At 39.9% G+C, this 27199-nt stretch overlaps 3 protein-coding genes across 8 annotated transcripts in view; 2 read left to right on the plus strand and 1 right to left on the minus strand.

Moving 5' to 3' along the window:
• Positions 1-42: 42 nt before the first annotated feature.
• Positions 43-27199, plus strand: part of si:dkey-222b8.1 (uncharacterized protein LOC560317 homolog) — a 35559-nt gene continuing 8402 nt past the window's right edge. Inside the window, exons 1-8 of one of the 5 annotated variants that reach the window (XM_037093730.1) lie at positions 43-513; positions 14147-14222; positions 19138-19378; positions 21503-21677; positions 21847-21870; positions 24395-24607; positions 24913-25170; positions 27037-27138. In XM_037093730.1, the coding sequence (XP_036949625.1) occupies positions 19142-19378; positions 21503-21677; positions 21847-21870; positions 24395-24607; positions 24913-25170; positions 27037-27138 (1009 nt within the window). In that variant the 5' untranslated portion in view covers positions 43-513; positions 14147-14222; positions 19138-19141. Of the gene's footprint in view, positions 514-10237; positions 10745-14146; positions 14223-19137; positions 19379-21502; positions 21678-21846; positions 21871-24394; positions 24608-24912; positions 25171-27036; positions 27139-27199 lie in introns of those variants that run through there. The other 4 variants (XM_037093728.1, XM_037093726.1, XM_037093727.1 and 1 more) reach the window with 4 other exon arrangements.
• Positions 1253-6213, minus strand: chtopa (chromatin target of PRMT1a). The gene is made up of 6 exons (XM_037093731.1): positions 5958-6213; positions 5208-5297; positions 3934-4084; positions 3168-3342; positions 2373-2519; positions 1253-2222 (listed from the first exon to the last, which is right to left on the minus strand). The coding sequence occupies exons 2-6, from the start codon at positions 5270-5272 to the stop codon at positions 2020-2022; spliced, it is 741 nt and encodes a 246-aa protein (XP_036949626.1). The 5' UTR covers positions 5273-5297; positions 5958-6213; the 3' UTR covers positions 1253-2019.
• On the plus strand, positions 5594-8360 carry snapin (SNAP associated protein). 2 transcript variants are annotated; one of them, XM_037093732.1, is made up of 5 exons: positions 5594-5724; positions 6308-6413; positions 6808-6854; positions 7002-7120; positions 7538-8360. In XM_037093732.1, exons 1-5 carry the CDS (start codon positions 5679-5681, stop codon positions 7643-7645), a joined length of 426 nt encoding a protein of 141 aa, XP_036949627.1. In that variant the 5' UTR covers positions 5594-5678; the 3' UTR covers positions 7646-8360. The 2 variants fall into 2 exon arrangements, with proteins under 2 accessions (XP_036949627.1, XP_036949628.1); XM_037093733.1 differs by lacking the exon at positions 5594-5724 and having other exon boundaries at positions 6262-6413; positions 7538-7853.

Consider the following 27199-nt stretch of genomic DNA (forward strand, 5'->3'; position numbering starts at 1 on the left):
TCAGGGCAAACTCGGAAATTCCATGAACGTAGAGAAAAGTTACGAGCTGTGCGCAAAATCCGCTACATTGACCAGTCGATGTAACTAGGTGTCAGTATGACTAATGAAGTCTCTTTTAGTTAAGTATCGTACACGTTTATACGGATCATGCAATATTTTTGTTAGAGACAAACTGTGAAAAGAGGTGGAACTTTCAACCAATTCTTTTCTTGCTTTCCTCAAACTAAATTAATAGTCTATTATAAATACATCTCCGGTGTGGATGCTATCTGTTAATTATGAAGGGTAACATAACCTGATCTGTGCTCTCCACGCCTCCTAGCGTACTTTGCCTATTCCTTCCCTTAAATTAATCTGAAATGAAAAAAATAAATGCATTTACATGCCTATAGACAACACTTACTGAGCCTCTAAACATGGCTGCATATACCTGCCTCAAGGCCCGGCGGCGATCATCGCTCTGTGGATAGTGTACAGCATTGCGTTTTCACCACTTTGTAAGCAGATATCAGGGTGAGTACCAACAGTTATAACGACAATATTGCCGTAATGTGAGGGACCAAAACCCACGAAACCAGGTGATTTAGGGAACGGCGCACATTGGTGTCTGAAACTTACATTTACAGTTTAAAAGTTCAGTCGCAGTAAGACACAGACTCAACAAGATTCCTGGGAACCTCCAGGACATTGGATTTCTGTAAATCCAAGAGTAGTAAGGTAGTAAGCAGACTAATCATTTAACACAAATTCTGCTTTTTCCTTATGCTTAAAGGCCACTGAAATGATTAAAATAAAGGAAAAATCTATCCATCTTCACCTGTGGTCATAAGCGATTGATGGAGTCATAAACAGTGTATTGCTTAATCATCACCCTTTGCTTTAAGGAGTTCACAGGTTGGGAACGACATTGGCCTAATCCAGTTTCAACCTAAACTGAAGCCATTGTCTATCCATGTCTACTGTCTAAGAAAGATTCTCTCTCTCTCAATTTATCTTTCTATATCTGTATCTATATAAATATCTATATCTAGTCAAAGCAGGGCAATTTCTAAATTGTATCGAGTGAATAATTAAATTATATTAAAAAAATAACTTGCAAGTATGAAGTAGCAGAAAATGGAATTACTAACGTGAAGTACCAGTGCGTGAAAACTACTTTAGTACAGTGCTTGAGAAAATCTGTTTAAATGTTACTAAGCACAATTACTCAACTGCATTTCAAATCCTAAAAACACAAAAAAGGACATGACCATTTACATTTTAATTAAAATGTATTTTACTTCCTTTTGGTAATGTCATACAAATTCTCTCAAGTACAAGTTAAGATTGGTAGATCTCCACTTCATAGTGCTGACAGGTGGAAGATACAGAGGAACAAAAACTTAAATGTACTACATCTTTTAAATACAAAACAAAGAGAAATGGATACTTGGCTTAAAAACGGTTTCCTTACATTCTTTTAACAAATAATTTAGGAAAGTTTTGCATTGCAAATGTTTCAAAGGTAAGTCAATAAAAGAATTCCAAAAGGTCTGAGCACACCCAACACTAAAAGCTAACCTAAAACAAACGTTTTAAAAAAAAACAAAAGATGGAATTCAAACTTGACTTCAACAGAAGGTTAACACAACATCTCCATCATTGACTACTTTTGAGCCATTACAGATATGTGTGTAAGTGTTGTTCAGGTCATATATATAAAAAAAAAATTCAACATAAAACAAAACAGAAGTCTACTGACAGCAGGGTTCATCAATATTTAAAAAAGGCCCCTTCGCTCAGTTCTTCCAAAGCTAAAAAGGGTTTTGCAGGAGGAGCTTGATGCAGAATTGAGTAGTGGTCAAAGCACTTTCAGGTGACAGCTTGATCTCCTGCTTTTCCTTGACTGTCACCACTCTTCTAAATTATTAAGAATTTCTCAGCACATCTATCTGGTGTACAATAGACTACACTCTGTGTGAGTTCAGCTGTACAGTTGTGCAGTGACTCTATGTGCTTCTGCGTTTGAGTTCTTCAGTATCACTCCATGCTGTCTGGATCTGCCTGGGCCATGTAAGCATCCAGTTCAGCATCCAGATGACCTTTGGTCTTTGACATGTAGGCATCCAGCTGGTTGTCCAGTTGTTCACGGGTCACAGCTGGTCGGCCAACACCTCGGCCCCTGCCGCGGCCGCGACCACCTCGGCCGGGAAATCCCCCACGACCACGCAGTCCGCCACGCCCTGTCCATAAAAACACAGCACTGGTGATTGGATAGCACTGCTCTAGAGTCAACTCCACAGGTTTGAGTTAGCCAGTTCTGTCCATTTTCAGGATAATTCAGTTTAAGTTACAAATGATCCCCTTTTTTAAATTAAAAAAGTAATAATGACCTCTGGTTATCCCTCCTCGTCCTGCTCCTCGGGACATTGGACTTCCTCTGCCAGCTGCTCCTCCACGGAAGCGGCCTCCTCTACGCATCGCCAGGCGGCCTGCTGAGCCACGGCCTCGCATTGGGACACCTGTAGACACTCGCTTCCCTGTGCAACACAAAGTGACAGTCACTCAACTCAAACCCATGAGAAACTGTAAACGGGATGAAAAATCTACAGCCACAAGACTAGAGCCGTGCCCCAGCTCTGACTCAAAACCATATTCATAGGTGAGACACTTGGCTTTTCTCATGTCTCTATCTTGTACCTCCTCGTGCCCTGTCCTCCTACCAGAGATGCAGAAATGAAGGATGCCTCAGTTCCAAAAAACACTCATCAGGGCAATAGGAGACTTTCCTGCGAGCCAGGATACACAAAGCTATCATTTGCCAAAGTCTGGTCAGCACCTGTGCCACACAGCTGGAATATAAAAACCATGGTGGGAGCATATATTCCTTTTGTATTCATATGCTGCATTACTTACCTTCTGCTCTACATTGTTCTAATTACATTCCTTAATGTCATTTGATATTATTAATGTGATATCTGACTGATAAGAAATTATGGCCACAACAAATGATGCAGCCAGGCCACAAGTCATATTTAAATTACATCTCCAAGCAAGGACTTCTCATTTTGTGGAATGCTTGATGCCTCATGCTCTCTCCAAAGCATTAGGGCTTAAGAACTGAGGAGAGGAGTCAAAGATGTATACACAGCAATAAGGGGAGACTGTGCAAGGATGTGAACACAAACCTCTTAGGGACAGAGCTCCTCTCATTGCACCTCCTCTGGCTCGTCCTCGGAGTCCCCCCCTGGTCATCCCCCGCATTCCTCCTCTTCCTCCAGCTGGTCCTCCGCGCATCAGAACCCCAACAGGCCGGCCCAACCTGGCCTGGATGTTGCTCTTCCCAAGGCGCTGCTTCAGGCTCTGGTACAAGTTATTATTGCAATTATGACAAAATAAAATCAGAAAACCAATTTGGGCAAGTCTGACTTGAAGTCATCCTACAGTTGGTGGGTGCATGTGCTCAGGGATGGCCTACAGGTGCATTCGGGTGACAGCAGCCCTGTGTTAAAACACTTAGTCCTCTTTTAGTTAATTAACACACTGATGGTGTCAACTCAAGGGCTCAGCAAAGAAGTTGCACCAGGTTCAATTCGCTGCAACACAATAAGATGTCATTCAATGCTGCAGTCATACCAATATTTGCATCTCAAATTACATTTTGAAATTTAAATTAGAGTATCATGGAAAAGTTAACTTTTACAAAAATATTTGGGTCTTAAGCTGCTAGATGTTAAATATGTTCACCAGCAGCTTTTAGTGCAGAGTAGGTAACAGGGGTTCTATGAGCCTTTGTGCAAAAAATGCTCCCTTTGATATTACTCCGTCATTTCATTGTGAAGATCAAAAATGTGGATCCATGCTGTTTGCAGTACTTAACAGTAAGACTCATACTGCCTGGTGTGAAAGCCTCTCACTGGTTGCGCAACTTATTTTTTTAACCTTAACCCTCACCTGTTTATGATTCAGAGCAGCTTGCACTGAGGGCCGGTTTTCCATCTGCTGGGCCAGCCGGCGATTCCGGGCACTGGCCAAATGCTGCTGTTGCATGGTGGCTCGAATGCTTACTGCAGTGGGCTGCTTGTTCTTCAGCATGTTAGTGAAGCTTTAGAGGTGGGAGGGAAAAAGAGGGAGGAAGTAAAAGAAGGGGACAGGGGATATACAGAGGAGGAGGAGGAGGAGGAGGAGGAGGAGGAAGCAGGGTTCCACATCAAGTCATTTCTCATATTATGGATGCGGCCACACAGACTGTGGTGGCTCTTTTGTCATGTAAGACTTATGTTTGACTTGTTGGCACTCATATTCTCTCTCAATCATATTACAATTAAATTTGAATTCAGTGTGTGTTCAAACAAGCACAAGAAGGCAAACTAAGAAAGAAAAGAAACTCAGAGTGCAAAGAGAATGAATGACAGAAGCAGAGAGAAGGTGCCAGAAGAAGAGCACAATTTGCCACTTACAGGCCTCCAGCTAAATGGGTGGGGTGTCATCCTGCTGCAGCAGTGGAGGCCTTGGACATGAGGAGTGCTTGGCCACCCAGCCACTTACAGCATGGACCGTGACTTGTGGTTAAACCACCGAGTGACTCCGGGCAGGGAAGGAGAGATGGGAGGGGGAAGCGGAGCCCCTTGTCACGTCCAAGCTCGGACTGGGTGTCTGGTCTTTCATAGACTTGGAGCAGAGAGTAGAGAGACAATGACAGGACAGGAGGATAAAAGGAGCATGTGCTTCACTTCCACTGGTTTGAGAGAGAACAACTGAGAGGCAGAGAGGATAAATTGGTTCCCCATCTCCCTGTTTTAGCTTAAGCCTTTCTCTCCCATTTAAAAAGGCATATACTGTACTGTGTACATAACAGGGAGCCAGAGTGCCAAGGCATTTGTAAGACCGTGGTCTGGTCCAGCATAGACTAACCAAGGCTTACCAAGTTTGACCACTACCCTCTCCCCTTGTCTACATGTGTGCTCTGCTCACACAAGTTATCTGGTCCAGGTGAGCCCCCTCTTGTTAGTGTTATAACCACATTCAACTCTGCTGGTGCATCAACAAATGTTGACCAGACCAACAATATTGAGTGAGCAGAGCACACACTGGGGACAGTCAGAATTGTATCCATGTCAGGTCCGGTCCCCAACAGTGGCCTTCCGTAGGGAGCACTAGAACCTTCAAAGCCAAGGCTGGCCCTTGCATCTGGTGTCTAACTGCTGACAGGGTGCATGGCGCCTCACCGCTCATTTAGGGACACTTTTGTGGTGCTTTTCAGGACAACTTTTTGCGAGGAGGCGGCGCTCATTTTGAAAGACTTCGGGTGTAGGCTCCTGGATAGATAGGACAGAAAATAAAACAAGGTCAATGCAATTGGTCTACCCCTACAACATAATATTCTGTCTAGACCCTGGTACTCAAACTATTTTCTGATGCCCAAAATAATGTTTAATTGACTAAATAACAGAAATATGCAATGACTGGTCGACTAATGGCTAACAATAAATGAAGAAACCTTTGTCAGTGTCAATGCTAATGATTTTAATATCCTTTGGAGTGCTCATGTACATCTCCAAACAAGAATTATTTAGAGGCCAAAATGGGAGTTTGTCAGGTGAGATGCATAACAGCTGCCGGCCCATATATCATCCAAGCCTCCATTTCAGCCATCTTCCTCCGCTCTCAGTTCATTTGGATAGTGCTTTGTGGTTGCAATGAATGACACATGGCTGAACCCCTTGGGAGTACATATTAATCTAAGTAAGTAGTTAACGCCAGCTTGATATCAATTATAACGTTACAGGTTACAGGGTAGTTAACGTTAGTCTTTTCACACTTAACTAGGGAACAAGTTAGCTGAGCGAACCTAAACTTCTAACAGGCCTTAAATTACATCAGCGACCCACTGTCAACTCTCAAAGTACTTGTTTTTGTTCAATTATTTAATAAGCTTCAGAAAAGTATAATCATCTTCTTCAGAAATGTTTACTTACAGTGACTGTTGCGTCGGCCAGCTAGAGTTAGCTTTAGCAGCTAGCTAGAGCCACCTCGGTGTGTCCGTGTGGGTTGTCCTTGTGTTCGTCTACCGGAATACAGCCTATTGTTTGCTAGTTTCCTAATTAAGCGCTGTAAGAGAAATGAGCCAGCTAAAGTAAGAGTTGCGTCGTTTTCAGAATAATGCTAATATGCCAGAGACAGGGCTTGGCGACGCGTTTCCCTAAAATGGTGCTCCTAGCTAAACTGACTATTCTCGGGAAGAAAATGGAGAAGTTCTTATGACTTCAGCGGCACACTACGTCACATCCGGTCCGGTTGTGTTGATGGTTTACTAAAATGGCTGCAGCAGCTGTAGTGGAGACTTCTTCGGGTAAAGATGCTATTGCCGAAGGCTTGGTCGACCTCCTGAAACCAGCAATCCAGCAGCTCGATCTGCATGTCCACTCTGTCAGGTAATGTGTTACCCTTTTGAATCTTAACTTGATGTTATTCGATGTCACGGCGCTTTCCACTGTGCTAGCTACCTCCAGCAATCCACAATACTGGTCTCGTGACTGTGCATTGTAGGTCGATATTGAAAGTGTTACTTTTCTACATGTAAGACGGCTCCCCCACAGGCTTCATTAACCTAAAGCCCTTACATGATTTCAAGTATTGATACGTCTCTTGTTCCTCGATGTTCCAGCTACTCTGAGTGACGTGTGTGTTGTGTGAACCTGAAAGACTGCCATTCTGATGAGTGTTAAATGTTCGATAAACACAAAACCTGTTTTGCACTATAACTGATATGTTGTTGTGTATTATTTTTGCCAACTGTCCTTATTGTGATTACTTCATTATTTGCAGAGAAAGCCAGGTAGAATTAAGAGAGCATATCGACAACCTGGCCACAGGTAATCTTCTATTTCATGCCTGACTGTTGTTTTCTAATAAAATGCCTATGCCCGGTCTTTCCTAATAGTAAATGAATTATGAAGTTCATTGTGCTGTTAACCGTTGATTTAATCTTTGTGTGTCTTGTAATGCACCGTTCTGTACAGAGTTGTGCAGGATAAATGAGCATCAGAAGGTGGCTCTAGATCTGGACCCTTATGTAAAGAAGCTGCTGAATGCAAGACGCAGAGTAGTTCTAGTAAACAACATCCTGCAGAATGCTCAGGTCAGTGTCAGCGCCTTTGGTGTGCAACTTCTTCTCAGAATTTTTAAAGCTGCAATAATCAATATTAAAGGATACACTGGCTAACCCTAACACTTTATGTCAGGTTGCAGATTGAATAAATCAAATGTAAAATGTGCTTCTTGGTTGGTAACATGTCACAATTCATAACACCAAGTAGTCCAAATCTGACTATAGTTATCAAATTAATGTAGTGGAGAGAAAGTATAAAGCTGCTGAAAATGTGAATGCTTGAGTAAAGTACCTAAAAATTGTTGCTAATAACACTATACTACTATAACTACTAGTGCCCCCGCAATAATTACAAACTGCTATAGTTTAAAAACAGAAAAACACACACAAGCTATCAGATGGTTAAACAACACAAGCAGCAATGTAACCTTAATATTCTGTCCCCAGGAACGTCTTAGGCGACTCAACCACAATGTGGCAAAGGAGACGGCACGAAGGAAGACCATGCTGGAGGCGTCAGGAGTATTCACCTCCCGCTCCCCCAGTAAACCCTAAGCTGCATCTTTCTCCGGCTTTGCACAGCAAACACTGAACTGTCCTTGCCAGGAGAGACACATCAATGCAGAAAACTTTTACACGAGGAGGACAAGTCTTCCTTTGACTTTTATTTTGCTGTTTGTCTGATGACCCGCTGATGTCTTGCACTACTTTTGTCAGATGGTGTTTCATAATAAAAATTCACGCCACTATTTGCTCAGCATTAGCTTGCTACAAATTGTCTAATCCTGTATAGGACAAAATCAGCTTTATGCTATCACCAGATGACAAAACGAATCGATGAAAGGTAGTTTGAGTGAAATGGAGTGTTAGTGAATTCTGAGGGGCATTTGTTCAATAATGTCTACATTAATTCTCCAGACAGGATAATAAATTCTACACATGCACAATGTTAAAAAACGTCTTCAACTCCAAAGTGACTCAGTATGCAGGACAGATGCCAACACTAAGCCTGAGTAATCTTGTGGACCAACATAAGACATCCCTGTTTCACTGATGGATGCATTGTTTAATGCACTGTCTTTAAAATGTCTGCCGGCCTTCATAGCTTCTTCTAATTTAAGCAGAAAAGCTCTCTATGAAGTAAAAATGAAAGGTGCTGTGATTCTGTGACTTAGCATCTGACAAGTATAACTGGGGTTTAGAATGGTCCAGCTAAACAGAACCTATGGACGTTTAAAACATAGCTGCAGGTTTGAACAGCTCAACGACAACTTTAACATCGTATAGCACCCTCAGCTTGGATGTAATGAGAGAGCTATAATGCATTCATGGAATTATTATTATTTTCTGTGTATCTATATTCAGTGTTACCCGTTGTAGATGTTTGCCCGTTGTCATACATTAGACAACAAAAGTAAATTAGATTACGTTACAAGTGATACTGCAGAAGGTTCAAGTTAAACCTGGTTTAAACCTGCTCTATGCCATGTTTAAGTGACTTCTACAGGAGTTTGATTTATAGAGGACACAGCAACTGGTTCAGACTAAAGCAGAACTGCAGTTTAAACCTCATATTCTGAGGACACAGCAACAGAGTTTCAGTGATCGTGTGACTTTGAACCAGCCAACACATGTTTAAACCTGTCTTAAACTTTAAACCACAGTATAGCTAGTGACAGAGCAACAGCCCCAAAGAGTTTCGGTGGGTCTTATTTTTACTTTAATTAAAAAGTACAGACACGTAGAACTCTCTGTGGATCAGAGCTTTATTTATGGGTGCCCCTGTATTCTCTTTACATGTCTGCCGACACAACTCAGCACAGGATTTTGAGGAATATGAGCCTTGCTATGTGGAATGATCAGTGATACCATGATAATGCTTGCATTTCTGACTTATTGTATGATACTCCTTGCTACTTTATGAAATATACATTTTGTCGTCATTTTCTCATCTCATTTTGAGCTTATGCTAAAGTTGTTCCTGCAGTCACTCACTTGTACAAATACTGATGAAATTAAAGCAAAAAGTGTCATTTTTTACTGCAACCCTCAACATCTAGGTGTCACTTTTTTTTTTTTAGCTTTGTAGAAGTGGTGAGTTCCAGGGATTGGTGCTAAAAGAAATGAATGCTGAATGTGTCCAGCAGTTTTCATTGTAATTCCTTAAGTTTCAGTTTTGTTTTGTTTTTAATTTTAGTGACAATGCAGACAAAGGACATTCTTTTAGATAAGTCAATCACATGTAAAAGCAGTTCATTTTCAGTTATTTGCTTAAAGAACTCATTCCTTTAAACACAAATAAATTCCTAGTCTTTTTTCATACATATTTTTTAGTAAAAGAAATCCTTCCCATATATTGAATTGTATTTGATGTGCACACATGGAACATCATTTTGGTTTTACCTATAGGCCTAAGTATTACTAAACAATAGAGTAATTTATTTGTCAAGTTGGAGAAATCATTAGACAATTATTAAGAAATAATGACATAAAATAAGGCCTCTCTGGGGACCATGACCTCACATTTCAAGGAAAAACAGTGTGTGCACGCGCGCCTGTGCACTCAACCTGGTATGGACTCGGCAAGTTTGTGCAAACCTTGAAGACCCATGGTATCTGCATAATTATATTAAACCTATGTCATGTTATTGCACATTCATTGGAATTGTTTATTTCCTGTATAGATTATTATTGTTTAAAGTATAGTTTGCACTGTGTATATATACTATATATATCTTGCTTTCTATTTATGCTATGTACAGTGTGTTTTTCTTTTCTTTCTTTTTTTTTTGTGGACCCACTGCTGATGTGACAAATTAATTTCCCAGTCTGGGATCAATAGAGTAATTGTATTGTATTGTATTCAGATACTGGGTTATCAGTATTTCTAATTATTCAGGAGATCTCTTCAGTCTCTCGAAAGTGTATTTCACATCGAAGTGTCACTATACATGACAGAAGTTGTGCAGAAACTATGTTTGTCACAGATGTGTAGATGAGGCTGTGTACCTTAGTGAAGTCTTGTACACTGATTCCCACAGCCCACAAAACAATCAGTAATAGTTTACTTAAGCACGTTAACTCTGACCATAGAAAAGGCCAGTGTTGCTTAAACAACAGTTGTAGTGCACGCGTGTGTGTGTGTTGGGGGTGGGTGGGGGCGCTAATCTCAACGGCGCCACCTTAAAAAAACAGTCTCGCAGACCTGTCAATCTAGACGAACCAGACAGACCCTGGCTCGTAGCGCTGCTGTGAGAACCGCTATGTGATTGGAAGAGAGTGGCAGCCCCTTTGAGACCTGACCGCCTATTGGCTGCGGCATGTCGAGACACCGACGCGCACAACGTCTCCCTTCTATTGTTATTGTGGCGTGCGCGAGAGGGAACGAACAGGATGCACGAGGAGACAGTGAGGCTGATAAAAGGATAAAACAAGTGAGAAACATCGAGCTCACGCTGACCAGACAAACATCAGCCCGTTACATCAGAGACTCCACTGAAACACACACAAACACACACACGCGCACACACACACAGCTGCTGCATGCACGAGCAACACACTCATCACGGACACACATTTGACTACACACTTGAAGCATTGTCGGAGAGCACAGCGTCTTTCAGTGCAAGTTCTTCTCTCCACTCTGGCCGATGTGTAAGTACGAACAACATGGCTCTGTCTCGTGTTTCTCCTCTTCTCTCGCCAGCACTAAAGCAGACAGATAACCGAGGGGATAAATGAGGGGAAGTCCGCTGGCTCAAGTGTTTTGCTCAGTGTAACCCGCTTTATCCGCAACAAATATTCTCCCGCTGTGTGGGTCTGTCAGTGTTACCGATGTTGTAGCCACCTCTGTCTCCTGCTTCCTCCGCTCCTATTCCTCATTGTCCTTCCCATTTCCTTCTATTCGTTAAACTTCAAGCAGTCAGGTGAAATTTGTACATATGAATGAATGCTGTGTTTTAATGTGTGCTCCTGTGAGCTGCTCCTCAACATGTTGAGACTTGGTGACGCATGTTAACCAACATGGGATGTCAGTGAGGTGAATGTATGGCCTGGCTGCTCAGCTTCTATCAGGCTCAGAGCAAACAGTCTGTTTGTTCTGACAAAATCACTGACGGAAGTTTTCATGTGCAGTGTGGAGTCCCTCGGATATTCAGATGGCTGGGCCTGTATGGTGATGAACAGTATGTTAAGACGATACATGAACGGAAGGTGTGGTGTGTGTCTGTGTGTGTCTGTGTGTGTGTGTGTGTGTGTGTGTTGTTCTGGGCGATGTATATAGCAACAGTTACCTGTGAATGTCTGCAGATGCTGCTCACATGCTGCATTAGTTATCGTGCTATAACAGGTGACCGTGATGCAAGACATCTCGCCTGTGGTGTAGGCATGATTCAACGTGAGCATGTGTCGATCATTGTAAAGTGCGATTGGCTGTAAATGTAAATTTCATTATTGAAACTATTCAGAAATCTTAAATGTTCAAATGTGGAGAATTGGATATGTAAACTGTATGTTGAGCTGCAAAGCCCATTTAGGGCTGCAACTTAAGATCATTTCATTGTCTATTCATTTGCTGATTAGTTTTTCACTGATTCGATTTGTTGTTGGTCTAAAAAATGTTCATCGGTAGTTCCAAAAACCCACGATGATGTCCATAAATATCTTGTTTGGTCCTCAACCCAAACATAATAAGTTTACTGTCACAGATTAATATATACTTTAAAGAATCTTGAAAAGAAGACACATTTTTTGTCCTTAAAAAATACTCAAACTGATTAATATAACCTCAAAATGGTTGTTGATTAATATAAAAGTTGAAAACTGATTGATGAATTCATTTATCGTTGCAGTTGCAGCTTCACTACAGATAGTAGTAAAATTGTAATTCTACTCAACTACATTCATTTGTAGGTACTTATTAGTACTTTGGCATGTAATTATCTGTTCAACAACTAATAGGTTAATCCATTAATTGTAGAGCCCAATTCACACGGGGTCTTTGGGGCCTAAACTGATATTAGGGTGTGAAAGAAATATACTATGGATACATCAGCTGATATTCTTATATAAGGTCATGAAACACTTGTGACAAACACAGAGTTGTAATGGTGGCAGGGTATTTTACAGTTTAAGAACAAACTTCATTTGTACAAAATGACATCAGTACAGAGAAAGAGTAAAAACTCAACTGAGAATGTAATTATTATACATTACCCCATCAACAAACATGCTGATACTGATATATGTATGATAGGCTGATAATACTGTCTGACACTTATATCAGTTAGGCTCTAATTCATTGTTTGCAAACTAGTTACCCATAGTTATTTTGCAGATTGACATACAACGCTGGATCAGAATCCAAAAATGCTGTTATTTATTTTGTAAATGAAGTCTATTCCCCCACACACAAAGTTCATAAGTAGTTAAAATCAAGAAAAAGAACATTAAGGAAAATTGAACCTGGCATATTCTTCATGATTAAATGTGGCCGCTGTGAATCTATACAGTTGGTGTTGCCTTGCTTCATTTTAAAGATCTAAAGGTTTCATCCTAAATAGTCATTGTCAAGTAACATTTGAAATTTCTTTTGAATTTTACCCTCAGAATAACAACAATAATTACTTCTGGCCAGTATCTGGCAATTTTCTGCAGCTCAGTAATTTAAAGTACATTTTTTAAACATTTTGATTATTTTCTATTACTTCAGCCAATCAGTCCAGCTAAATTGAGTGACTACTTTCCCATTTTGAAAGTTTCATTCCCAATCTGCTGTCAATGATATTTTTTTTATTACCAAAAGTGTTAAATAGCTCAAAATTCCAACAGAGTGTTTCATAAGAAACATGCCTCACCAGAAAGAGAGGCATGGGTAGTGGTGATGTAGAGAAGAGGAACGGAACTGCAAAACATACCTAATCATAATGTCTTCACATCACTCACTTTTGTATATTTTGAAACAAGAAATAGCAAATGAATTATCAACAGGAAAAAGGTCAGTTACAACTGTGAGCATGTGTGTGACAGAGTAAGAGGGAGAATGGTCCCTGATTGTTGATCCTGGTGAGAATGTAAATAGTTGAAATGACTGACCAGCAGAAATCAAGGAGCAGTTCCTTGTTGGAAAATAGCAGATTATTATTATTAAATAATGCTGGGTTAATTTTCATTACATTATAGGTCATTATTGTGGTAATTTCAAATAAAAATTTGACTTGGTAATTACTAGTTCTTTACCATGAAATTTGTGAATTTATAAAATGTGTTTTACCACTAGCTTTGCCCTCCCTACCTCTGTTTCATATGTTCAAGGACACCTGGACTCTAGGCAAGGGCAAGCTGCATGAGTCTCTAACATTTTTTCAAATAAACCCATTGTTTTACATAAATAATTTCAAACCCTTCTCTCTGATTATGTAAAAGGGAGAACAATGGAATAGCCATGTTGAATTCAACTCCTCATCTGTGTAACCACAGTTCAAAAAATGTGGTTGACCATCAAAGTGCAATTATGATAATGTTGCATTTGTATTTCAATTTTTAGGTTCCAGCTTGCGACTTCCTGCATTTACTTTGGGTCGTACTATAGCCTATGTTTAGGCATCTGTAACCAGTACAGGATATATTAAGATATAAAGCTTTTATGGGGAAGTACAATTACTGATGAAAATGTTAGTAATAATATCAATGCACATTTAAGGGACAACCCAGCAGTTTTATGATAATTACTACTTAGGTTATCTCAGTTTGGAGACGACTGATTAAAAACTGACATCCTATTGATACAAACTGTAGCAGTGAATTCTGCAAGACGTGGACGTTTACTTGGCAAGAAGGGTCTAATGATAGATGCTCATCACTGTCAGATATGTGAAAGTGTTGGTCAGTCATTGTCATCGTCAGTCATTGTGAGAGAAACATAACAAATTGTCATATTCCAAGTGCTATACTAAAACTAAAACACTTGTTCTACCACTGATCATCTCTTGGATCACTGTTGGATTTGCACATTTAACTAGCATTCACTAATCCCTGGTCTCCCTGCTCTGCTAACAGGGACTGATTCAGAGCTGGGCCATCATGATGCCAGTGAACTTTCTGCTCACTCATTGGCTGACCAACTTAACACCAGGTAAGCAAGACAGCAAACATGTTGACGACGATACCAAAGTGTTTTGACTCTCACTGACTGTGATTTTCAAATTACCAAAACTAATAGAAAGCTGGCTCAGATGCCTCATATAGCCTTGGTCTGAATGGATACATTTTCTTTACAGACTTTGACACTACTGGAGCTATCTAGTTGTCCTGGATTTATTTATGTTGAAATTTACATTCATCACATGTCTGCCCAAATAACAGCCTCTCCACCTGGTAGAGGGAGCCAGGCAGCTCCTGCAGTTGAATGTTGGTGATTATGTGATGCAATTTAGAGCAAAGAACTAAACTCACCATGTCTGTGTCACATTGCACTATAGTGTTGTTGTAGTTACTGTCTCTGGCAACTTATATAGAAAGAAATCAAATGTACCAAATTTAATGAGGAAAACTCACTGCGACAGTCAGTCCTGACCAAATCTTCAGTGAACTTCCCCCTGGAAAACAGCATCCCTCTGCACAAGTGAGAGCCAGACAGGGTCCGTTATTAACTGATTGTTTTCAAGTGAAAACTTAATTTTAAAATAGTTTTTGTCGCATTCCACAACACGTGGTGGATCAAGATCTTAATCACAGCACTTTATAACAGTATCCATGTTATTATAAACAGTTGGTGGATGCATGTTTAGCTTTACAGGTGAAAACCACACAGATCTCAACTTTATGATGTGAACTGTTGCGTCCTTTTAGTTCTGGCATGCTGTATAAAGAGACACACTGGAAGGACTTCAGCTGGACCTCCTTGGTTCAGTGTAAACAAACAGAGCCAGTGTAAAGGCAAGCCTTTGCTGTGGCGATATTGCGATATATCTCCGAGTGGAGAGGGCTTATGGCATCTCACAGCCTAGGGTAGCAGTGCATGTGGGAACACTGCGATATGGATTAGATCCACCGTACATATAAACGTTGGCCTCTGCACCGGCGGTCACCATGGCTGCAGACATTCTGTTCTTGGGTTGGCCATTCATATAACCATCCATCCATCCATCCATCCATCATGCTTTCACACACAAGAATGACCTTATCGATTTTGAGGGTCAAACGTCACGGTCACGGTGACGTTTAATCTGTCCATTCCTTGTGAATATAATATTTAAGGAATATGGAGGACTGCAAGTGTCACAGAAAAAGTTCTAAAGAATTAACTAATTGTATGATAAAGATAGGCATTGGTAAATTAGTTAAACCTTAAGTTATTAATTCTACAATGAAGATAAGCATTAATAATCTTGTTAAAAAGGAATTTGCATAAAAATGCATTAATTAATTCATAAATGAAAAATGGAATTTAAAAATCTATATGAAAATGCGGTTTAAAAGGAGACATAAACAGATGGATTGACAAATTGAATTAAGAATACAGATTTTGATTAGGCATTTAAAAGGGCAATTTCCTTTTCTATCTGCATTTTGATGTACCCTCTGCTTTTCCTTTCTTGATAGCTATTCTCGCTTCTTGTCTTAGCCATTTGATGACACTATGGTCAATGACCTGGTAAAACAAGGTTAAAAAATGCAAATGAGCCAATGTAACACGCTCTCTGATTGGTTATGGTCATATGCAGACATATAATTTTCCTGGATGTGCATTTGAAGTGAGCGCACTAGAGACTTTTGCTGACCAAGCCAGCTAACTTCCGGTTTAGCTCCCGGCTCTTAGACTTTTTCCAAATGTTATTGGGCCGAATGACTCCAGTAATGACAAAGAAACAAGTCATTTCTTGGGAGTTGTGTAGCTCCAAAAAATGTATCCTCTGTTTTACAGACCTTGTAATTACTTTATAACGTGATGCATTGCGCCCCAAAAACACTTGTTCATATAAAGTAATGTTGCGAAAGAAGGGCCTGTAATGGTATGTACTTCTGTAAAACCATTTTTAATTTGAAGTATTCATTGATGGATTAATATTTCATTTGCAAAATCTGTTTGTAATTATTTAAATTTTTCTTTAACTTTTATTGACCATTTAAATGTGAAATAAGGAATTACTTTGTAATTTAGTCTATTTATTAAAAAATTGACAAATTAATTTGTAATTTATTGTACAGTGAATGAAATGCTTTATTATTATTCCTCCATATAGGAGTGATTGGAGGGAAAATATGTCCATTTGACCTGAAGGATGAACTGATTTGATGGTCAAGGGTCAAAGGTCACTGCGAAATCACAAAACATGTTGGCCATTTGTTAATAATGACAAAATTTCTCAGAAATGTCTAATGGATAAAATGATGACATTTTGTTTCCAAATACCAAAACTCACCTTCACTGTCACATCATAAAGTTCTGCTCAGCACCTTTCTTGTCCGTATTCAGCCCCGTAACTCAGGAGCAGAAGGGAAACATATTTTGCATTTGGTCAGATAAACTGGTGATGTAATATTGGGTGCCAACCTTCAAACTTTTCTGAATGTAGAGATGTACTGTGCGGCTGGTTCACTTCGTGCGTTAAGAATTTATAACTCACTCATTTGCTATTAGAACCAGCTTCAGTGACTCAGCACGGAACATAGAAGGTAAAGACTGTTTTGTTTCTCTCAGTAAATGTACACACTAACAGACACACTAAGCAGTAATCCATCACAATCTCACTGATTTTGTTGATGTTGATCTTCAGGTGATTGTCATTACACAATGTGATAAAGCTCAGTGCTCTGTACTCTGTATAGATAGTCTCTATGCATCGTGGCATCATGTGCAATGCTTAGCACTAGCATCTCAGAGCAAGAAGGTCGTGGGTTTGAATCCAGTTGGAGCAGTGGCAATTCTGTCTGGAGCTTGCATGTTCTCTCATGCTTGCATGGGTTTCTTTTACCATCAAATTCTAAGTGCTGTTTCGTAGGCAGCTGGGCATGTTACAGTTTGTTGAAGGCTAAGATCTGGTAATTTTAGTTTTCTACTTGCCACAATGCACAGGACCAGTACAGATGAAATATTAAATGTAATTTACCATCAGCTCACTGTATAAAAAGCATCATCCCAAGGACTTTTTTTGCACGCTGGTTTCCTTCGTTGGGTACATTGAATAAATTAGTGTTAAATTAGTTACTTTCTTGACTGTATTATCCTTCATGGCATCAGGTATACTATGTCTTTTATGGCTGTTTTTGAGGTGCAGATGTGACACATGCACCTGGAACACACATGTTGTATTTTTCATGAAGCCACAGTAGGATGGTGTTGTACAGTGTGTACTGTTTGCAGGCTCTCCTCAGTGCACTCTGGCAACATGAAGTCTGCTTGATTTACTAAAGTACCGTTATTTGCAACATTATAATTCTTATTGTGGTGATGAAGGGTAACATGCATTAAAGCTCGCACAAGGAACTTTGTGGATTCAGGCAGGCCTCTCAAACCAACAGATGATATATGATTTGATATGCCAATATTGCTCTGTCCAAGCGATGGCATATATTTACAGAGCATAAAAGATACATTTATCATTATAATTTTTATATAACTATGATAATTGCATTTCCAGTGAAATGTATCCTTTCAGTGCAGTGGTGATTATTATTTTCAAATATAGTTTATCATTAATCTATTAAATGTCCTGCCTGCAAAAAAGATGTGTTTAAGCGCATATACTGTGTATATAATGAATAATCTTAATTTCTTTACTCGCTAATATCAATGTTGGCATCTGCTCCAAAACTCCAGTATTGATCAGGCTCTAATGGTAGATTAGATTAAAAGGGTTCAAGTAAGTTGAATTAAACATAGCTGGAGTAAATGTTTTCTATTGGAGACCATTGTGTTTCATTATTATTTCTGGGCTTAGATATCTCATAGAAATCCCAGCTCTGACCTGTGTCGTGAGCTTCCCCTCACTCTTAGTGTGAGTCCGGGTCCGTCCAGGAGTTGACATAATGAGCTGATGTCTACATAAATCACATGCCAAAATCAAGCAGCCAGCAGCAGCAGTGCACCTTTGTATATCTGTACCATATTACAGCTGTGTTTCTGTCTGACATCTTACCACTCACATCACATACATCTACGATTGAACATTAGAGTGGACAAGAATGATTGGAACTGGGTTACAGTTGATACACACAAAGACCCACAAACTGGAAACATTACCAGCCGATGCTGTCATGGCTAGTAAAAAATAAATGTATATGGCTGTGTATAGCCACACATTTACATAATACATACAGCAATACAAGCTTTTACTATGATTTTTGTTTATGTTTGTTCAAGTTCAGAATTCTGGCCCATATAGAAGAAAGATGACTCAGATAAGCTGAGATTACGTTAGGTCCTGAAAAGATCTGTAGCCCTCAGATATGATAGCTGACAGGGTATGAGTCCCTTTGTTTTGCCACAGATAGAAAAAGATAATTTTCCCAGTCTTAAGGAGGTTATTCCTAAACATTTGTAAATGCTAGTTCATTTCCCAACTCAATGTTTTTTTCTTTTCTTTAGAATGGACAAAATGACTTAACTGTATTAAGTTGATATACTAGACATTTGTGAATTAAAAAAAATGGGAATAATTCCCTTTTCTGTACCCAATGGATTTTAGATTTTAGACGAAATAGAAATGTAATGGTAGTGGTCCAAATTTTGATTCAACTTAAACTTCTCTCATACAGTATTGGTTTGGGATGAATAAATGAGTAAGGTGAGACTCAGATGCCTGAGAGACTTGCTGGTCCTGGGCTGTACAAGTCCATGGCGGGAAGCTTTGTAAACTTTCCCAGAAAATATTTTCTTCTAGGTTTCCACCAGCAAATGAGATTTACATCCAGAGGTGGTTTTTGGTCACTTTTAAACTCTATCTCTTACAACAGAGTATCTGTCAAAGGCAAGAACAAGTTGACCACAGTAAATCATATGTTTTCATTAAGTAAAACAAGCATCTTGTTGTGTCCTGTGGTAACAGCATCATGTCGGTGAACCCTCCGAGCAGCAATGATGCCTGCCTCAGCATCGTCCACAGCCTCATGTGCCACCGGCAGGGCGGAGAGAACGAGGGCTTTGCCAAGCGTGCCATTGAGAGCCTGGTAAAAAAGTTGAAGGAGAAGAAGGACGAGCTGGACTCGCTCATCACTGCCATTACCACCAATGGTGTCCATCCCAGCAAGTGTGTCACCATCCAGAGGACGCTTGATGGAAGGCTACAGGTAAGTCAACCTCGACAGGCAGTGACTTTATATCAGTAAACTTAAGAAGTCTAATTTTTACCTTCTGTGCATGATAAAGTACAACTGCAGGAAGACTTATCTTTAATAATTTATGTCAGTTACTCTATCTTACCTATTGTGTAGTCAGGAATCAGGAATTTATACTGTTTATCTACACTCCCACACTTTGGATTTGGATTGTTGTTGTCACTATGTTAAAAAAATATTCAGTATTAAAAATACCTTGCAAACAGCCATCAGGATAATCTGTGCAAGGTGTTTTTTGCAAGAATTTGATCTGACCATAATACCGTATCGCAGGGTATATGTATTCACAGTATTTAAATTTTCATTATCAAGAGTAAAAATTAAAGCTGTTGACATGGTAATGCGAGACATTTGCTTTATTTCATGACATATCCAGTAGGTGGCGACATTTTATCAATCACACATACACAGTATGCAGGCATACAAGGTGATGGCACAAATCAATTTGAATTCATCAATGAATTCATTTTATAACAAACCATTTTCATTTTCAATGCAGCATTTTCCCAATCAGTGCAAGTAAATATGAATATATGCAAGATCGTGACAGCAGTAACACATATCTGAGCATGAGTGTGGAGTGCGTGTCAAAAGGTTACTCAGAAGTCAATGATGCACAGTAACTAATATCATACAGTGGTCACTAGAAGTCAGTCTTCCTAGACCTGGGCATACTGGTGGTGTCACGTGCATTGAGAGGCCCAGACCAGGATATCTTCGTAGGTGCTTCGTAGGACTCATGCTAACAGTTAATATTTACATATGAATTAATAGCACACAGCACATCAGGCTGCAGTTGTATGACATGTGTCTACTGCCATGTTTATAAATTTGATAATCTGTACACACAGTATATCATGCTTAAGAACTTCTGCTACTGTTCCTGCTTTCTGCCCTAACGTAAATGTATTTAGATAGTCAATGCTTATTGATGTAACCTGATAAGACAGAAAAGTGGACACCAAATAATATACATGAATGTGGACATGACTGCCACAGTTGGTCTTCTTCAGGTCTCAGTAAAGGAGTGAACACACCTGTATTTAATATAAAATGATGAAACATCACAGGCACAGCATTATGACCTAATTCACCTGAATAAGCCACTGAAGCACCTCTGTAGTCTTACTGTCTTCATGTGATTGGACAGAGCTGGATATGTATGGTAGCTCACACCTGATTGTGATTGAACTGAGACATCTGTACTGGAATGATTGAACTTTAAGAACACTGTAACCTGTGGACATTCTTTATATTTACTTTATGACAGAACAGACACAGTCTGTTATACACATTTCTACTGATTTATTTGCAAAATCATTATATAAAATAGGAGACAACAAAGAACCTAACAAGAAACTTTTTTTATATTTTTGTTTGAGAATAATGTAATATTTTGTGATCATACTTTTGTGAGAGATACAGACTGAGAATATTGTCCTGGAGGAAATGTGGCAGATTATCTAAACAGGAGATGATGATTTATTATTGTGTCATCTGTTCAGTTCTATACCTGATGAAGATGTCCGTGATAGAACAAATCACCGACGGTGGTTGTTGCTCAGGGGTAGAGCCAGCACCTTGTTATCGGAAGGTCGCTGGTTCGATTCCACTGATCTGCATGTTGAAGCGTCCTTGGGCAAGATAACCACAAACTGCTCCTGATATGCTTGTCGGTACCTTGCATGGCAGCCACCACCATCAGTGTATGAATGTATGTATGAATTACTGTAAGTCACTTTGGACAAAAGCGTCTGATGAATGTAAAAAAGTAACACATTCAGTGTCCCAAAAGGAGCTCAGCAGTATGTTGATTGTCCTCTATTCTCGTGTGACTTTCTTTTGTTGTCAGTCTAAAAACCTGCACTCATTTCAGACCCACACGTGATTTACACACATTGTGCAATTATTCAGGTAGCCCTCAAATAGAGAAAAAAGCCTACTCCTCTACACTTAATACATTTTTTAAAAAAGTGCCAGAGTCAGTCTGTCTTGAGAACAAGATGGAGCTAAGTGCTCCTGTTGTAATGATGCCATGCTCTCTCTCTCCCTCTCTCTGTGTCTCTTTCTCATCAGGTGGCAGGAAGGAAAGGTTTTCCTCATGTCATTTATGCACGACTGTGGCGCTGGCCCGACCTTCACAAAAATGAACTCAAGCATGTGAAGTTCTGCCAGTATGCTTTTGACCTCAAATATGACAATGTGTGTGTCAACCCGTACCATTATGAGAGGGTGGTGTCACCAGGCATCGGTAGGTCAGCTTCATACTTCAGCAGACTTTATTAGGACTGGACAGGTTTAACAGTGTCTGCTCTGGTGAATATTTGTAAGCATATTTATACAAACTTAATAAATGTCATTCCTGCTGTAGTGAGCATGTTACTGATTCTTCATTTTCTGTTTGATGTCTTCTTTTACAGTTGGTCTCAGCCTTCAAAATACAGGTGAGTTCTGTTCTACAGCATCACACAGTGATTTACAGGAGTTCAAATGCTGTCATTACTATTAAGAGAACATGCTCAAGCTAATGAAATAGGTAGTGTGCATGCTACTCTTATAAACTGATTATTAGTACATAAGGAAATGAACATTAAATCGCTTTATAAACTGAAAGATGTGTGCTATTTTACCATGCATACAATGTAGGATTTGAGATTGCCAAAGATGGCCTCCGCCACCCTTAGTCAAACAGACACACAGACCTGTAGATACTTATTAGCAGAGGAGCCAGCAATATAACCTGGTTGCTACCTTGGAGTCTGTGCTGTGTTTGGTCTGCAGTGGTGTTTGGGTGGTTGGTGTGTGTTGGGTGGTGCCCACCTGGGCGTAGGTACCTGGGATTTCCCAGCAGAGCCTTGCACTGTAGCAGGGTGGTCAGTGGTTTACACTCTGTCAGTGGTTTTGATGCTGTGCCTGATTGGAGTATATATGCATGTATATATGTATGCTTATATGTATGTATGCGTAGGTATGTACTTGTGCTTTTCTTTTTTTTTTTTAGCTTTTCTTGTTTAGACTTCAGTAGTTTGGCTTCATTGTTATGCATCGTGTTATATTATGTTCCTGGAGGCAAGATAGCAGAGGTGGTGTGAGCAGAGATCGGAGTCAGAGTGGCAAAACTCTGAGAAAGATGGAGATCATATTTAGTGTTGATAGATTAAACTGGAAGAAACTAGAAGTAACGAGCAAAACAGGTAATAAATGACTCAAATGTAGCAAACACAACTGGTAGTTGAGTCTGCAATTGGGTGGAGTAAGTATCTGAAGAGCTCTTGATTACAGTGATGAGATGGAGCTGGTGGCTCCACAGTGACTCCAGCATACCTGCAGATATTTAAACATACACACTCATGCACACACATGCACATATGCACACAAACACACACACACACACACACACACACACACACACACACACACACAGGTTAAGAAAGCAGAATTATGACAGTAGGTACTGTGTAATGACCTATCCATCCAAATGTTTCTAATAACAAATGGAAATCATCAAAAATGTACTGTATGTCGAGACAAGCTGAGTCAATTTAAATGCTGATGTGGATCTTTCACACCATTTCATTAATGTCTAAAAAATACTTTTAATGTGAAAGAAATGTTGTTAACTAAATTGAGAATATTTTCAGTGATTTACAGACGTACTGGTGCTCAGACCTTCACTGAGAGCGGCCCACCGACAAGTCAAGATAAAATCATTTTAATACAGATACACTGTAATGGTTTTTACATTTTCGCATAATAAGTGAAACCATATTTCTCAACCTTGAACTGTTATATAATAATATTTTGTGATCATCACAAAGGATTTATACATTATCATACCATGGTTTAGGGGAATACTCGATTCTGATTGGCTGCAGGGTGTCTATTAATCCTTGATATATGGACACCTACTAAGTCGTTCCAGTCAAATTGTCTGTTCACCTTTCTAAATTAATGCGCTAGCCGGCGTATTAGCCTGTCTCTAAAATGAGGGAACGCTGAGTGCAGTCAGTCAGTCCTTCAGTGCCTTAACCTCTGAACACCACAGGATGGCAACTGTAACGCACAAGCTGCAGAAAGTACACTTCCCCTCTAAACTTACTGATACTTTGTATCACATAAGGGAATAATCTAACATCCCGTTCGTTGTTCAACTCTCTACCTCAGGCTGCGGCCACAGTAATGTTACACATGGCCGATCATTTTTTTGTGAAAATCTTGATATTGATTCAAGGACAATGACATGACTGGTTAGCTAGCTAGTCTTGTTGTTAAACATACTGTCAAATGATATTTACTGTTTGTCAACTGTACGCAATGTTATTGACTTTGAATCTTGCTTGCATAGTGTTAGCTGGCTCATCACTTAGCAGACTAGAATATCTCCCGATGCCAAGTCCATCCTGTTTAAAGTGCCTAAGGTCCGTCCTGTTTACTGGAGGAGTGAACAGCGTTTCCATCGCATAAGAACCTAATGCGGAGGGTAATGATTGTTCCAGGTATTAGTCAAACCCTCAGGTGTTACCAGGAAAACTAAGTTATGGCCTGTGAAAAACTATATTTTGATTGTAAAACACGTGAAAATATGAATTAACGGTCTTAATTTATTTTCTTTGGCAAGTGACCATGGTATAAGCAGGATAACACCCTTGAACGGGCATTATCCCTTATTTATATGCTTCTGTGTTGTGTGTCTTGTTTTTTGAGTTTGTGGCAGCTTTATAGCTATATGAACAGTGAGGCCAATTCCTTTATTTTGGCTGCAAAACTAAAAGCATTTGGCTTTGACATCAGAAGTTGAATATGAGACAAGAGATCAGCATTTCAGCTTTCATTTCAGGGTATTTATATCTAGATCTGTTAAAAAAACTTAGAAGATAGCACCTTCCCCACTTAAATCCCTGTTAAGGAGTCTTGCCTAAAGAGACCCTGATTTTTCCCATAACCCTAACCTCCTTCTGCTTCCTGCAGCAGCACAAGGCGGGCTAATCAAAGAGGAGTACATCCATGACTGTATACAGATGGACCTCCCACCGGGCATGCCTCTGTCTGACCACCAAGCAGCCATGAAGCTGCCCCCCCCAGACCACTATGGGCAGCCTTTACCTCCCCCACAGCTGTCCTCTGAGCCCCATGGACCTCCACCTGTCACCAGATACACTAACCTGCCAGTTTCACCCAAAGGTCAGCTCTTCAGTATCTGATGATTGTATTAATTATTGGATGGTTAACTAAATCATTATCATATGAGCTTCTATTGGTTGACCAATGTATATTATTTTTGACAGGTAAATGATAATAAATCTTTGTGTGAGCTGAGAGAAGCCCCTCAGACTTTTTTATTGAAGGGTAGATGAAAGCCTTTGGGCTTCAGTCAGTCAGAATGGCAAAACATATTCATAAGCTGAAAAGTGATTACAGCAGCAACAACTTTATTTTAGATTGGGCCCACAGACACAAGTCAATGTTTTCCTCTGTTTTCCTTTCAGTGTCCAGTTCTGGAGGCTTGCTACCACTGCAGGGCGGTCATGGTGACAACCGTCTGCAAACTGCATCCCCACAGGCTCAAGTTATGACCCCGGCACCACGACCTCCAACCCCAACCCAACCCCCTCCTCAGCAGCAGACTGCCCAGCAAACCACACAGCCACCCCACCCACAACAACCCTCCCTACCTCCGCCTCACTCTCACGGACAGAACGGTTACAGCAGCAATAAACACTCTCAGAGTCAGGCTGCCTTCCACAGTGAGTTCAATGCATGCACATTCATGGTCAAAAGTTTCTATCCACTTGTATAAAACATGTATATCATGGCAGTCTTCTGTTCCAATTAGATCTACAGCTCTCATGTTCCTGTGATGGAAAGAATGGAACATAAACTACTTTGTCAGAAAAATCAGTTATGAAGTTTGGTTCAATAATTAATTTACTGTAGGTCTTCTGAAAATTTGGCAGTACGTTTGGAAGAGCGAAGATGAGGCCTTTAACCCCAAGAACACATACCTACTGTCAAGCAAGGTGCTGGTAGTATTATGCTGTGAGGCTGTTTTGCTGCCAGTGAATCTGCTGCTCTAAAAAGGAAGTAATGGAATAATGAAGAAGGAGGATTATCTCCAAATTCTTCAGGAAAACTTAAAGTCATCAACCAGAAGATTAACCGTTTTGTTCAGTTTGGGTATTCAAAGGGGACAGTGTTCCGAAACACACATTAAAATTAGTAAATGGCTAAATCAGTCCAGAATTATGGTTTTGTCTGTGCCAGGAACCTCACAAATTCAGCTGAGCGATTTTATCTAGAGGGGTGGTTAAAAAGCTTTTGGGTGGCTATCAAAAGCAGCTAACTGAGGTGAAATTAGGAAAGAAACATTTAACTGAATATTTAACTGAGAAGTACTGTATATATATTTTTGATCCAGCAGATTTGTTTACATTTTCAGAGGCCCTCTAATAAATTAATTACTGAACCAAATTTCATGAATGTTTTTGTGACAAAGTAATATGTGTTCCACTCATTCCGTCACAGAATCATGAGAGCTATTGAAATCATTGGAACTGAAGGGACTCACTCGCCTGCACGCAGAGAACTGTGAGGACGTGATTCACATTCGCGCTGTGATTCGTTCATGATTTGCAAACCTACTGCACACGGAGAATTGTCAGTGAGGACGTGATTCTCGTTCACGTACTGTGCTGAAAGTGGTGCTGTGTCACTCACTCACTCACTCAGGGCAGAGGAGTTGATTCACTTTCAGTAACCGTACTGCTAAAATTAGCGCTGTGTTGTTAACATCTGTGTAGCATCATGTTAAGTGATTTTATTGTGCACAGAGGACACTTTCACCGTGTAATAATATTAGTGCATGTATACCACTCAAAGCAGCACTGTGTGATTGTGTACTATAGTCGGTGAACGCACCGTCCCTCAGTAAGTGAACGTGAACCTCAGGGTTGAAAAGTGATGGGAACGGCAGTTCTTTTTACTGTACTGAATCTCTAGAATCTATTCAGTAAAATTCAAAAGATTTGTTCAGCAAATTGTTCAGTGCCCTCCAACTCCCTGAACTGATAAACAGCCAGACGATCTGTCATTCACTTCACGATTCAGCGAATCTTTTGAATGAATCATTTTAATGAACGGATTCTAGAGATTCAGTACAGTGACAAGAACTGCCGTTCCCATCACTAGATAGCTCTCTGTACAGGTGTGAGCACCCCCAAGACACACTGAGGGGGCACTGAGATCCGATCACTCCGAACACATTCGGAGGTCCAGCATGTGGCAATGTGATGAAATGACATCTTACAACATATTTGATGATATAGAACGTTCGTAATTAATTATATAAATATTGAATTAATATGATATGAAATTAATTATTATTAATTGTATTCTGAGTCTGCTAATATTCAGTGCATTATAAAATATGTCACACTAAAACACAGTTTCTGACAGAGCTAATTTTGTAAATCGTTATTTACAAATCAGTACTGGTCAACTGATAAATTTACAACCAGCACAAGGAGAAGACTTTCTTTTCGTTAACTGTTACACTGTGCTTCAGTGAACACTGCAAATGGTAGCACACTCATCATTTTGTACTTGTTATTCAGCAGTTTGGACAGGCAGCAGCACAGCCTCCTACGCTCCAATAGGACCCCAGCAGAATGGGCGTGGTCACCAACAACCTCCCCTCCATCACCCAAACCACCACTGTAAGATATGCTTTAAAACATTTGACATGAGATTCAGTTTAACTCTTTCACTTGAACTTAT

This window comes from Acanthopagrus latus, chromosome 3 (genome assembly GCF_904848185.1).
Source record: "Acanthopagrus latus isolate v.2019 chromosome 3, fAcaLat1.1, whole genome shotgun sequence".
In the NCBI taxonomy this organism is placed as follows: Eukaryota; Metazoa; Chordata; class Actinopteri; order Spariformes; family Sparidae; genus Acanthopagrus; species Acanthopagrus latus.

What these genes read in the sequence shown, in the direction of transcription:
- chtopa (XM_037093731.1), bottom strand. Translation starts at nt 5,272, where the DNA reads ATGAGCGCCGCCTCCTCGCAAAAAGTTGTCCTGAAAAGCACCACAAAA. An exon ending in AAAGTGTCCCTAAATGAGCG is followed by an intron (nt 4,085 to 5,207) that starts GTGAGGCGCCAT and finishes CCACCTCTAAAG; the next exon opens with CTTCACTAACATGCTGAAGA. An exon ending in ACGAGGAGGGATAACCAGAG is followed by an intron (nt 2,223 to 2,372) that starts GTCATTATTACT and finishes TTTTATGGACAG; the next exon opens with GGCGTGGCGGACTGCGTGGT.
- snapin (XM_037093732.1), top strand. Translation starts at nt 5,679, where the DNA reads ATGAATGACACATGGCTGAACCCCTTGGGAGTACATATTAATCTAA. An exon ending in GGGAGTACATATTAATCTAA is followed by an intron (nt 5,725 to 6,307) that starts GTAAGTAGTTAA and finishes AAATGGCTGCAG; the next exon opens with CAGCTGTAGTGGAGACTTCT. An exon ending in TATCGACAACCTGGCCACAG is followed by an intron (nt 6,855 to 7,001) that starts GTAATCTTCTAT and finishes CGTTCTGTACAG; the next exon opens with AGTTGTGCAGGATAAATGAG.